The sequence below is a fragment of the Hordeum vulgare genome, chromosome 4H (assembly GCF_904849725.1).
Source record: "Hordeum vulgare subsp. vulgare chromosome 4H, MorexV3_pseudomolecules_assembly, whole genome shotgun sequence".
Lineage (NCBI taxonomy): Eukaryota > Viridiplantae > Streptophyta > Magnoliopsida > Poales > Poaceae > Hordeum > Hordeum vulgare.
The window spans coordinates 150,421,471-150,434,282 of record NC_058521.1 but is presented as its reverse complement, the minus strand read 5'-3'; the positions used below and the strand labels follow the sequence as shown (position 1 = coordinate 150,434,282).

At 42.3% G+C, this 12,812-nt stretch overlaps 1 protein-coding gene across 1 annotated transcript; it reads left to right on the top strand.

The window, feature by feature from the left end:
• Positions 1-5,404: 5,404 nt before the first annotated feature.
• Positions 5,405-12,468, top strand: LOC123448212 (alpha-L-arabinofuranosidase 1-like). The gene is made up of 18 exons (XM_045125036.1): positions 5,405-5,712; positions 6,252-6,468; positions 6,639-6,693; positions 6,801-6,997; positions 7,233-7,354; positions 7,435-7,582; positions 8,237-8,306; positions 8,824-8,969; positions 9,056-9,101; positions 9,185-9,237; positions 9,539-9,683; positions 10,254-10,372; positions 10,490-10,561; positions 11,288-11,391; positions 11,484-11,540; positions 11,622-11,814; positions 11,892-12,035; positions 12,156-12,468. Exons 2-18 carry the CDS (start codon positions 6,283-6,285, stop codon positions 12,276-12,278), a joined length of 1,980 nt encoding a protein of 659 aa, XP_044980971.1. The 5' UTR covers positions 5,405-5,712; positions 6,252-6,282; the 3' UTR covers positions 12,279-12,468.
• The last annotated feature ends 344 nt before the right edge of the window (positions 12,469-12,812 follow it).

The window sequence follows — 12,812 nt, the reverse complement described above, 5'->3', positions numbered from 1 at the left end:
CAGATCTGATTTTGGAACGGAGTCCAAACGAAATAAAATCCCCGAAATGAATTTTTCCAGAACATAAGAAGATCGGGGGACTTGAGGGACAAGGCAGGAGGCCCACATGGAGCCCACAAACCCTGTAGCCGCGGCCAGGGGGCCGCGGCTACCAGGCTTGTGGCCTCCCTGGAGCTCCCTTGCCCTAGCTCTTTGGCCTATATATTCCCTAAAATCCCAGAAAAAATAAGGGCGTCCATGAAACCATTTTTCCGCCGCCGCAAGCTTCCGTTTCCGCGAGATCTCATCTGGAGACCCTTCCCGGTGCCCTGCCGGAGGGGACTTTAGAGATGGAGGGCTTCTACATCAACATCATTGCCTCTCCAATGACTCGTGAGTAGTCTACTTCAGACCTACGGGTCCGTAGTTAGTAGGTAGATTGCTTCTTCTCTCTCTTGAATCTTCAATACAAAGTTCTCCATGATCTTCATGGAGATCTATCCGATGTAATCCTCTTTGGCGGTGTGTTTGTCGAGATCCGATGAATTGTGGATTTGTGATCAGATTATCTATGAATTATATTTGAGTCTTTGCTGATTTCTTATATGCATGATTTGATATCCTTGTAAGTCTCTCCGAGTCTTGGGTTTTGTTTGGCCAACTAGATCTATGATTCTTGCAATGGGAGAAGTGCTTGGTTTTGGGTTCATACCGTGCGGTGACCTTTCCCAGTGACAGAAGGGGCAGCAAGGCACGCATCGTGTTGTTGCCATCAAGGGTAACAAGATGGGCTTTCATCATAGATTTGATATTGTCCATCTACATCATGTCATCTTGCTTAAGGAGTTACTCTGTTCTTATGAACTCAATACACTAGATGCATGCTGGATAGTGGTCGACGTGTGGAGTAATAGTAGTAGATGCAGAAAGTATCGGTCTACTTGTTTTGGACATGATGCCTATATGTATGATCATTGCCATAGATAACATCATGACTTTGCGCGGTTCTATCAATTGCTCGACAGTAATTCGTTCACCCCCCGTCTACTTGCTTTCATGAGAGAAGCCACTAGTGAACACTACAGCCCCCGGGTCTATTCACAATTATCATCTCCGCTTTTACTTTTACTTCGCTTTGTTTTCTTTTTGCTTTCAGTTCTCACTTTGCAAACAATCTATAAGGGATTGACAACCCCTTCATAGTGTTGGGTGCAAGCTCTTTGTGTTTGTGCAGGTACTTGTGACTTGACGCGATCCTCCTACTGGATTGATACCTTGGTTCTCAAACTGAGGGAAATACTTACCGCCGCTGTGCTACATCACCCTTTCCTCCTCAAGGGAACACCAACGCAAGGCTCCAAGGCCGCGGGGGAATCCTTTGCATATTTGCCAAAGAAATCCCTATAGGCGTAGCCAGTAGCAATAGTATGAACCAATAGAGCTTGATGAAATGATTCAAACACCAATACTCGCTTTGTGAGGGATATGAACTATCACTATGAATCTTCTTTGTTTATAAGTAGAGAAGATCCATAGCAACGGTTCACATCATTTAGAAAGGATGCAACGATGATCGAATCCTACCACTTTTGGATCGCAGTTATATAAGCCACTTGTGTCGGGGAGGTGTTTTGATTCACGGGTGCATTTGCACCCGAATGAATAGTAACATAAAAAATGTATCAAAATGTTTTAAAAAATTCTGAATTTTTTGTGGGTGTTCTTGTTAGTGACATAAGCACGTGTGATAATTTTCGTGCAAAACGGAGTAGTATTGTTTTGTGGGTGAAGAAAGAACAAATTTGGAGTGGCATTTTGGTGTAACATTTGGTGTTTCATTTGTTTTTTTTGCACATGCCAAAATATTTGACTTTAAAAAAATTCAAGTAGCATTTGGATGTGACAAAGAACACATAAATTTTTTGTTAGTTTTTTTTATATTTCAAAAATCATTTTCCACATACAGGAGCACGTGCTCCCGGGAATCAAAACGCATTTTCGGCTTGTGTCGCTCTTCATACAGCAAGGTGGGACTAAGGGTCTGTTTGGGACTACTCTGCTCCTTAAAATTCAACTCCGCTCTAGAAAACACAAGCCAAACGGGGTAGCTTCACAACATGTCGTTCCGTAAAAAAAATTAAAATGTGGGGTACAACTTCATGTTTTCTGTGAAGCTATTTAGGAGGTGCTTCAAGAAAATGTAGAAGCTAGAGTTGGAAGGAAATTACCCACCACTGGCACCAGTAAGTGGATACCCCTTTGTTTCTCCCTACTCATCCAATCAGATATACCATTTTCATCAAATTTCTCATTCTTGAAGCTGGAGCTACATAGAAACCAAACACTATCATTAAAAGAGTTACATCTTATGTATGAAACTGCTCCAAAGTGTATTAGATGAAGTAAAACTGAATTTTATAAAGTAGAGCAGTCCCAAATAAGCCCTAAACCCCAACCTCACCGGCCCAACATGAATGCTATATATATTTACATTGAAAATCTTAGGTACATCAACTAAATCTTAGGTACATCAAATAATTTATTTGATGTTTAACAACTAGTTGACCTAAAACGGGTTAAACGTTCAAAATAATCGACATACATATGGTTGCATGTATTTAATATTTTATAAATAGGGTTTATGATTGCAAATGATAAAAATTAAGGTCACTCTGTATGTACGTAGGGACCTCGTTTTGAGGCCGAAGATGTTCTAACATGTTCCGTCTCCTTGAGAAAAAGATGCAGCTTTGGACACGTGACAACAAGGAACATGGGGTGCTTGAGCTTTCTTGTGTTGGGCGTTAAGCAAAGACAGCACAATGCCAAGTTGAGCATGTAAACAGCAAACATTTCACACATAGTACGAAAATTAAATTCCTGCGATTAATTTCTACTAACTCCGTATCCTCTCCGCAGACAGAGTACGTATGGCACATCATCAGCTGACAAACAAATCAAGCGTCTTTTCCTCTTGGGCAGGCGGCTAGAAACCCTAGCCGTCTTTAGAAGAGTCCCTTCGCCTCGTTCCTTTGGCGGCTCCCCTCTGCCGTTGACCTCGTCGTCGATGATGAAGAAAATCGTCGGATCTACATGTATGGATCGTATAGTTTTAGGTTAGGTCTTAAAGCATCTCTAATAGAACCCTCAAACCCTTAAATCTAAAACCACTTTTAAGGGTTGAGAATTGGTCATTTTTGACACTTTTAAGACAACAAGGAACATGGGTTTGAGGGTTCTAGTCTTTGCCCCAACCCCAACCCCAACCCTTAAAACTGTCGTTTCATATATCACACATTTCATCATATGACATATCACAAATTCAATCACATTTGACATAAAACAATAATCATTCTAGTTATTATTGCACCATCGAATAAAACAATAATCATTTAAATCATTACAACAATGTTTGAGCAAATTACAATAATTGTTCGAATCAAATAGGACAGCCCACACGGAGACATCATTCTCATGACTAACTTAGAATCACCATTACAGTACCTAAACTAACTATTGGGCAAGGGGAAACGAAAATTCTAGAACTAACCAATCTACTTCATGTTAAATTTTAATCAGAAGAGCAAAACCCATAAAACGTCTGTACAATCAAACAGTCATTCAACAATTTGCACATAATAGAACCTCCCTGTTTAGCCACATGGTTTTTTAACTGTCCAAGTAGCATAGCTTATTCTGAAACAGTTTGCTGCTTAGGAGAAAACAATCAAGCTCGCACAAACGACTGCCAAAGTGAAACTCGGCAAGATAAACACAACTGGTGTCTTCCTGCATTGTAATTACAATCAATGATACTAAGACGAACTAGCAGCAGGGGCGAAACTAGGCATCCGACCCGAACTGAACTCTGTACCTGTAGAGCGAGCAACGAAACGGAGAAGTGGGCGCGGGATCTGGTGATCTGACCTGGGGCGCGAACATCCGCGGCAAGAGGGAGCGGCCGGGACTCCCGGGCGGCGTCGACTTCCCCGGGCGCGGCGGCATCCTCCTCCCTGCCGCTGGCGTTGCCCATGGCCTCCTTCCCTCCTCCTCCTCCTACCCCCGCCCCCGCGGCGGCGAAATCACGGAAGTGCCACTCACTGCGTTGTGGCGCTGCTGTTGCGCGAGGGGGCAAGGAAGACGAGCGAGAAGGAAAGGGAGGGATAGCTGCGCCCGTTTGGGCGACGGCCGGAGCGCGGGGGGCGGCGGGGCGGCGACCGGAGCGCGGAGGGCGGCGGGCTGGCGGCGGCCGCTGTGGATTCCTCCCGCGCGCGGGAACCAACTTCCTCCCGCGCGATGTGGGAAAAGGAGTGCGGGTTGGGGGGAGTTTTTCCTCCCAACCCTCACTTCTACATGTTGGGAAGGGGTTTGAGGGTTGGACCTCTAAATGTTTTTACGGGTTTAAGGGTTTAAGGGTTCTAGTCTACGCCGTTTTTTCGATGAAAACTGTAAAAAAGCGGTTATTTTTAAGGGTTTGAGGGTTTGAGGGTTCTACTAGAGATGCTCTTAGTAGATTTGTTTTTTTGGTTGTTCGTCGTCTTTGCTTTGAAGGCGATGATGACGGCGCTGAATAAAGAATGTTCAGGTTTGTCCCCAATGAGGTAATTAGTGTTATGGTTGGGGATGAATTTAAAAATCAGTCTGTTCAAGTAAGAATGGTGTGATGACGGTGTCATCCTCGTGGTGGACCTGTGTCCTCGGGCTCCGTCATTGTGATGGTGTTTGCCCCAACGCCGTTGTAGAGTTTGAGAGGTAGTCCAGGAGCGGATGTGGATTGTGGTCTACACCAATGACATCTGAAAGACGAAACGTGTGCTAGGTTCGTGGTTGATGGATGACAGGTATGGTTTCCTCCTTCGGCGTCTTAGTCGTGGTGGGGTATCAGATCTGGAGATCGATAACGTGTTCAGGGTGTTGCTCCGGTCTGATTCGTTCAACGACAATTGCTTCACTTTTGATGAGCCACTTTCGAGATCCGCAAACTTGCGTATCAGCGATGGAGCTGCGTTAAGCTCGGATAAGGAGATGATCCGTTATTTTTTTCTTTGTTGGCTACTGTGGTGATGCTGAAGGCATACGATGAACGTTGGTGTAAAGTTTAGCGATGTTCTGTTATCTTTTTAGTTTTGTTATGTCGGTCATTACGTGATTTGTACTTTGTTTTCTATGCTATAAATAAAACACATATTAAAAAAAACCAGGGGACGTAAATAAATTTGTCTCAAGAAAGCGACGTAATTCCATAATATAAAAATGCTTTTAACATTAATGCAGTATTGAAAACGTTTTTATATTATGAAAAGGAGGGAGTAATACTCAATTCAATCATCTGACAGTGGCTCGACAACAACCCCACCCTGTCTTATCGCACCAACGAAATGATTCCTTATTAATTGGATTGGATGTGGGATAAACCCAGCGACGACCTTGTCATACGGTGATACGGATAAAGCGGGGGCCAACGGTCAGCGAGCGAGCGCGCGGCAGCGGGCAACGGACCAACCAACCAACCGCCGAAGCGGCCCACTCCGGCAAGCAACTGGCCGTGGCCTCCGGCGTCCGATCGCCATCCGGAGCCACCCTTCCCTTCAAAGCCACTGCTTCCTCGCCGTGGCGGCTTCGCCTACTTAAGCGCGCGCCTCCGCTGCTCCTGCACTCACTCGCAGGATCCTGACTCCGCCTCCGTCTTCCTCAGCCGCTTGCGCTTGCTGCTGGCTGTGGGTGGGATTCATGGTGAGCAAATTACTAGCCACTCCACCTCTCATCGCAGTATCCCTACTCTCCGCCTTCCGATCTCGGTCGTTCCTGTTTTGGGGTATGCAGGCAGGTCGTTCGATGAAACGCTCGAGGGAGGGGAGTGCCAGTCAGTCAGTCGGTACCTATTTTTGTTAGACCAGTTTGTCACCGCCTCCGTCGGCTCTTAATTACTTTCCGTTTTGAGACGCCCGTGTTAGTTAGCTGCATGATTCGCATACACATAACTCCAGTCGGATAGTGTTTCCATGGCAATGCTTTGAACTCGCTCTCCCCTTTCTTGCCCCCTTTGAGCTTTGGCTGTATTTCCGTTATTCATTTATAGTGGAAAGGGGTTATATGCCCGGTTCAAAAAGAAGGAAAAAAAAAGACTCGAGTCGGATCAAGTAGCTCATCGCCATTGTTTCTCACTACTAGTCGTTATCAGTTTTGTACTTATTTCGATTCCCATTTCCCAGCTAACTCAGTCGACTCTCATAAGTCATAATTTTGATCTCCTTTCGTCATTTGTTTGACAGACACACGGACTACATTAGTGCTCTTTACAAGATGAAGCGTATGGGTTCCAAACAAGTGTTCGTTCCTACCATCGCATGCGTGCTGCTCCTATTCTGCTTTGGATGCAAATGCATAGCATCGGAATTACAAGCGACACAGACGGCCACCCTCAAGGTTGATGCCTCATCACAGCTTGCCCGAAAGATACCAGACACACTGTTTGGGATGTTTTTTGAGGTGAGATACTAGTTTGTCTGCACTATATCAGTTTATGTTTTTTCATGGAGCTTGCCAATAATCCCCGGGGGCAGCTGGGGGCGGAGGCCCCCCTCCCTCCCTCCCCCGACATGGACGTAGCTCCGCCATTGATTATATTCTCCTATTAATTACCTTGGCTAATGTTGTAGGAGATCAACCATGCAGGAGCCGGTGGCATATGGGCAGAACTTGTTAGTAATAGAGGTAATTCATTTTTGTTGGTTGTGGGACACCGGAACATAGAAGTCCTATCGAAATATTCTCCATACCTGGATTTCAGTGAAATCATCGAATGTATTTTTATGCTTCAGGTTTTGAAGCTGGAGGACTCCATACGCCATCAAATATTGACCCATGGTCTATAATTGGCGACGACTCTTCCATATTTGTGGCGACTGATCGTACATCATGTTTCAGTCGAAACATTATCGCTCTTAGGATGGAGGTTCTCTGTGATGACTGCCCAGCCAGTGGTGTTGGCATTTACAACCCTGGGTTCTGGGGCATGGTATGACACAATTTTAAGTTGATTTTATTTGATCGCTTATATCAGCATGAAAATTGTGGTTTGGTGAAGTATATACTGGATATCAATGTATCACATGATAGAGATGTAACCTCATGCAGTTTTGTCTCTTTTTGTCTCCCTTGCAAGGCAGTAGAAGTATTTTTTACCTCCTTCTCCTAACCTTCCAACTCTTCTTATCCAATTTAGTAATTACCTTTACCATTTCATCTTTCAGAACATAGAAGATGGAAAGACCTACAATCTAGTTATGTATGTTAAATCAGCAGAAGCTGCAGAATTGACAGTTTCATTAGCAAGCTCCGATGGGTTGCAGAATCTTGCTTCTGTTACTGTACCGTAAGTATCATTTATCTCAATATCTGGTAAGGAGGAGAACGACAATATTTTCATTAGTTTAACGGATTTTGTTCTTTCAGAGTTGCTGGCACTTCCAACTGGACAAAAGTGGAGCAAAAATTGATTGCTAAAGGGACAAACAGAACCTCAAGACTTCAGATAACATCTAACAAGAAGGGAGTTGTATGGTTTGATCAAGTATCACTCATGCCTTCAGACACGTTCAAGGTACATTATACAGTAATATTCTTGATATTGATATTCACAAGAAACGAAAGAAGGCAGAGATCCAAAGCTTTAGAATACTGAACTACACAACAATTGAAGAGCAAAACTCTGAAGAGGAAGCATTGACTATCGTAGTAAATTTCACCTGGCATCGGCAAAAAACCTCTGCTGACAGAAACATGATGGGTTTCATAGGCCTAGGCATAAGTCATAATAATATTGACACACTATTTACATTTTATTATTCCCCATAAAATCTTAACGTTTGGTTGATCTGATTATCTTGATCATGTTGAAGTTCGTGTGTGGGGCATCCTTGTCTGGCAATTGCGTTTGTGGTTATCATAGTAATGCGTGGGTCATTTCTGTTCTTCTACATCACAAAAACACAAGTGTGGAGCCCAGTGTTACTCTAATTTTGAATTTGATCACAAACCAAGCAGAACCAAGTGTCTCTAACTAATTTGTTTTCTAGTCCTTAGGCATTTGGCATTGCGTGGGTGTGTGTGCCTTGCGTGGGCGGCCGGGTGTGCATGCGTGTGTTTTAAATGGACACTTTGCGTTGCTTTGATACATCCTCGTAGTGCCTGATCATGATTATGGCACTTGAGTTTATCTGAGTATGTAACTAGCCTTTTTTTTCTACACATACAGGGACATGGTTTTCGCACCGAACTGATATCCATGCTTTTGGATCTAAAACCACGATTCTTGAGATTTCCTGGTATGGCCATATCAACTCTTTTCTAACTTTTTCTCAGTTTATTGGTGGCTTAACTCTAATATATCGACTTGTATAGTATAATTTACTGGACCTGCTAGATATTTGCTCAAATTGATTTAACCTGAATATCTTTACTTTCTGATCAGAACTAGTGAGACCTAGCTAACTCAATCTTCAGTTCCCCTATTATCAGAGAAATCCATTGAGCCAACTACGGCAATGCCTAGTGAAATGTTCACTTAAAATATGGTAGAATCAAATATCATTATATGTTAGTCAACTATAATATATCTCAATACCATATGCAAGTTACGTTATACTGACTAAAGTTTCATATGTTCCCAGTCGAATATGTGCTCTGATCATATTAATTAAATATCTTCTTTCATATAACATGTTCCCCTGACTAATGTAACATTCCATTAAAATGAACCCAACCCATCCCAAACTAAGTTTGTAAAGACATCTGATATTTTGTATTTTCCTTTTTCCATTGTTTGCTCGGAATGCACTATAGGTGGTTGCTTCGTTGAAGGCGAATGGTTAAGAAATGCATTCAGGTGGAGGGAATCTATTGGTCCATGGGAAGAGAGGCCTGGACACTTCGGAGATGTTTGGCATTACTGGACTGACGATGGCCTTGGATATTATGAGTTTCTTCAGGTACCAGCCAAGTAGTGAACATTATTTCACCTTTTTCCTTTTATATTTCACCTAACCATATATTGCCTTTTAAATCTATATCAAAGCTTTCTGAAGACCTGGGGGCTGCTCCAATCTGGGTATTCAACAATGGTAAATATCTTCAAATTTTGTCATATCAATGATTAGCAGTGTCCGCCTTCTTAAACGTCGGAGTCCTCTTTCTTAAATACCAGGAATCAGCCACAATGATGAAGTTAGTACCGCTGCCATTGCCCCTTTTGTAAAGGTAATTTTGAAATTCTACTTCATTTTCTATCAGGGTAGACATGTAATGGTATGATGGATACTTCTAAGTCTTGAATGAATGGCAATTTGCAAACAATAATAACTTAGCATTGCCATGGTGCATCAAAACAAAAGCAAATTACTTACTTGTTCAACCTTGTCCACGGACCAGTTTCTTCCATTTCTATCATTTACTTCTGTGGTGCTGTAGTATTAATGCCGGATGTGTTCCCAAGAGTTAAATTGTGATTAACTCGTTATAATCCCATGTACATTATTCTGAAATAATTGTCTTTCTGCAGGATGTATTGGATAGTCTAGAATTTGCAAGGGGGAGTGCAAACTCAACATGGGGCTCTGTTAGAGCTGCAATGGGGCATCCTGAACCGTTCCCAGTCAAATATGTTGCAATCGGAAATGAAGATTGTGGGAAAAAATACTACCTCGGTAATTCCTTGCCTACCTCTTAGTGCAAATATGCTCAGCTCCTCTGTGGGTTCTTGATATTTTTTGTGAACTACTGTTCTTATTTGTTTGAGAAACTACTTTTCTTATTCCACCCATTTCGCAATATAAGCCGAAGTCCCGAGATGCCTTGTGCATGATAACTAAATGGTGTAAAACCATGGAAATAACAAGATTCAACCATAACTACCCCTGTTAAGAAAAGTGCTCGAGATAATTAATCAGTCATAGTTCTCTTTCCAAAATTTTGGAGCATTACAGAGAAATATGAGCAGCCGAGTGAGCTGAAATAACACTTCATAATTAAATGATAGTGATTTATGATCTCATCAAAAGAAAAAAAATGAAGGTAGTGAAGCATAAAAAGCACAGCACTACTAACTAAAACCGAAGAGTAAACTAGTACCTGGTAATTTTTCTTTGATAAATTCACCCATTAAGTAGTTCCACCTGATCATTACTTCTGGTGGTTTGCTATTTCACTTAAACTATATAAAGAATATTTGCAATAATCTTCCTAGGTACATGATGTTCTTTAATTCCATTGAACAGGTAATTACCTCAAGTTCTACAATGCTATAAGAGAATCCTATCCAGACATTCAGATGATTTCAAATTGTGATGGTTCATCTAAACCACTTGACCATCCTGCTGATCTGTATGACTTCCATGTAAGTTACTTGTGACAAATTGGCTCAACCCATTTCCCCTGTTAAGATTCTCATTGGGTTATTATCCTTTCTCTGTTTGTATCTTAAATTTGATTCTGAAAAAGTTGTTTTTTATAGGTCTACACCGATTCTAAGACATTGTTTAACATGAAGGGTACGTTTGATAAAACTTCTCGGACTGGTCCCAAGGTATACCTCTATTTTCATGGTTTACTTTGTGTTTTCACTTTGTGGGAGAAATGATTGTGACATGGGCCAGATGGCCTTTCAAATGCTCTGTTACCACACATTGGTATCGATCTTTTACATAGTCCAGCATCTCCTGGCCTTTCTTTAGAGATGTTCTTGCCATAGCATGTATTTTATGTATTTTCCGGGTTACCTGGCATATCTTCATCATTGTTCAAAACTCTGTTTCTGAATGATGATGAGAAATATAGAAATTGAGACCTCAAACCGAGCATCCTTTTGTATTTCTAGAAATTTCTGCCGGGAGTGGGTGGGCTGGCCTGCATGTAGTTTCGTGAAGTTATGCCAAACATTGAGTGTAACTAGGGGCCATCAAACAAAAAACTGTTGGGGTCATTGTAAGAACAATGAGGAACCTGCATGATCTAAGTAGCACTTACTGAAGTCTTCGATGCTACTTGCACGTCCTGGAAAATCTTGGGCAGTAAATACATTCCTGTGTTTTGACAATATATTACTCCTTCCATCGCAAATTACCTGTCGCAGAAATCGTCAGAAGTGGATGTATCCAGAACTGAAAATACATCTAGATACATCCATTTCTGCGATAAGTAGTTCCGGATGGAGGGAGTACCAAATAATATAGCTCTTCTGCATATCAACATCCTTTCATCCTTATGGACAGTAAATGCATTCATGTGTTTTGACAATATGAATATTTAATAGGCCTTTGTCAGTGAGTATGCGGTATGGAGAACTGATGCAGGTAGAGGAAGCCTTCTTGGTTCACTGGCAGAGGCTGCCTTCCTTACTGGGCTGGAGAAGAACAGGTGATCCCTCGCACAGAGTTTGTCTACTCTTCTAGCAACTACCTATAGATCTGTACCGTGGGTTTAGCTGACTTTTTGTTGGTTCTTTGCAGTGATATTGTTCATATGGCAAGTTATGCACCGCTCTTTGTAAACGACAACGATCAAACGTTTGTATCGATATCCTTTTTCTATTTCGTGAGCTCTTGTTGATTAATATTGCAGTAATTATGTTTGAATCAAATAATCAGGTGGAATCCAGATGCTATCGTCTTCAACTCCTGGCAACAATACGGAACTCCTAGTTACTGGATGCAGAAGTTTTTCCGCGAATCTAGTGGTGCCATGATTCATCCAATTACAATCAGTTCCAGCTACTCTGGTTCTCTAGCAGCATCTGCTATCACCTGGCAGGATTCCGGGAATAACTTCCTGAGAGTAAAGGCAAGTAGTGTTTCAATGTTATATCCGGAGGGGGGCGGTGAATATTTGTGTTAATCTTGAAAGCTCTTCCTTTGCAGATTGTGAACTTCGGGTCGGACACCGTGAGCCTCACAATCTCTGTGTCCGGGCTCCAGGCTAGCATCAACGCGCTGGGGTCAAACGCTACTGTTCTCACGTCCAGCAATGTAAAGGATGAAAATTCTTTCAGTAACCCAACCAAGGTAGTACACCATTTCTGTTTGTTATTAGTTTCTGGAGTGTAGAGCTTATTGGTCGTTTGGGTATCACTCTCTTGGGAGTTGCTCGCCTGAAGCCGAATCTTGTTTTGATGAACGATGTAGGTCGTGCCCGTGACAAGTCAGTTGCATAACGCCGCGGAACAGATGCAGGTCACGCTCGCTGCCCACTCCTTCTCCTCGTTCGACCTTGCGCTTGCTCAGTCCGAGCTTGTCGCAGAGATGTGAAGCAGCGACACGGCGTTAGTGACACGTGGAAACAGGATTAATACACGAGGCGTGATATGGAAATGGAGGAGCTTGTCAGTAATTATGCTTATATCTTGATAAAGCACTCACTGTACAGTGTAAGAAAGAGGAGATACTCATACATACAGCAGTACTAAATAAAGTCCATATCAGGCCGATTTGCAGTTAATTTGCGTTGCGCATTTTTTCTTAATTTGGGTCCATATCTGCAGCAACTTCATCTCCTATTTGTGAAATGGTGCCAACAATGAACAAACCAGCCTATGACTGTGAGCATCAGATTGCAAAAAAGCTCTGTTACTGTACGTTATAACCCAAACTATTGAACTAACCAAAAGTAAACATGAACATATGATAAACATGTACACCAACTCGCAAGGTAAGAGAAGTTCAAAGCATGCAGATGAATTCATTAAGTAGCACTCTGAACTCACTTCCAGAAAAAAAATCTACATAATAGTTACTGCATGATGAACACGACCTGTATTGAGTGGTATTGATAAGAATGTTGAG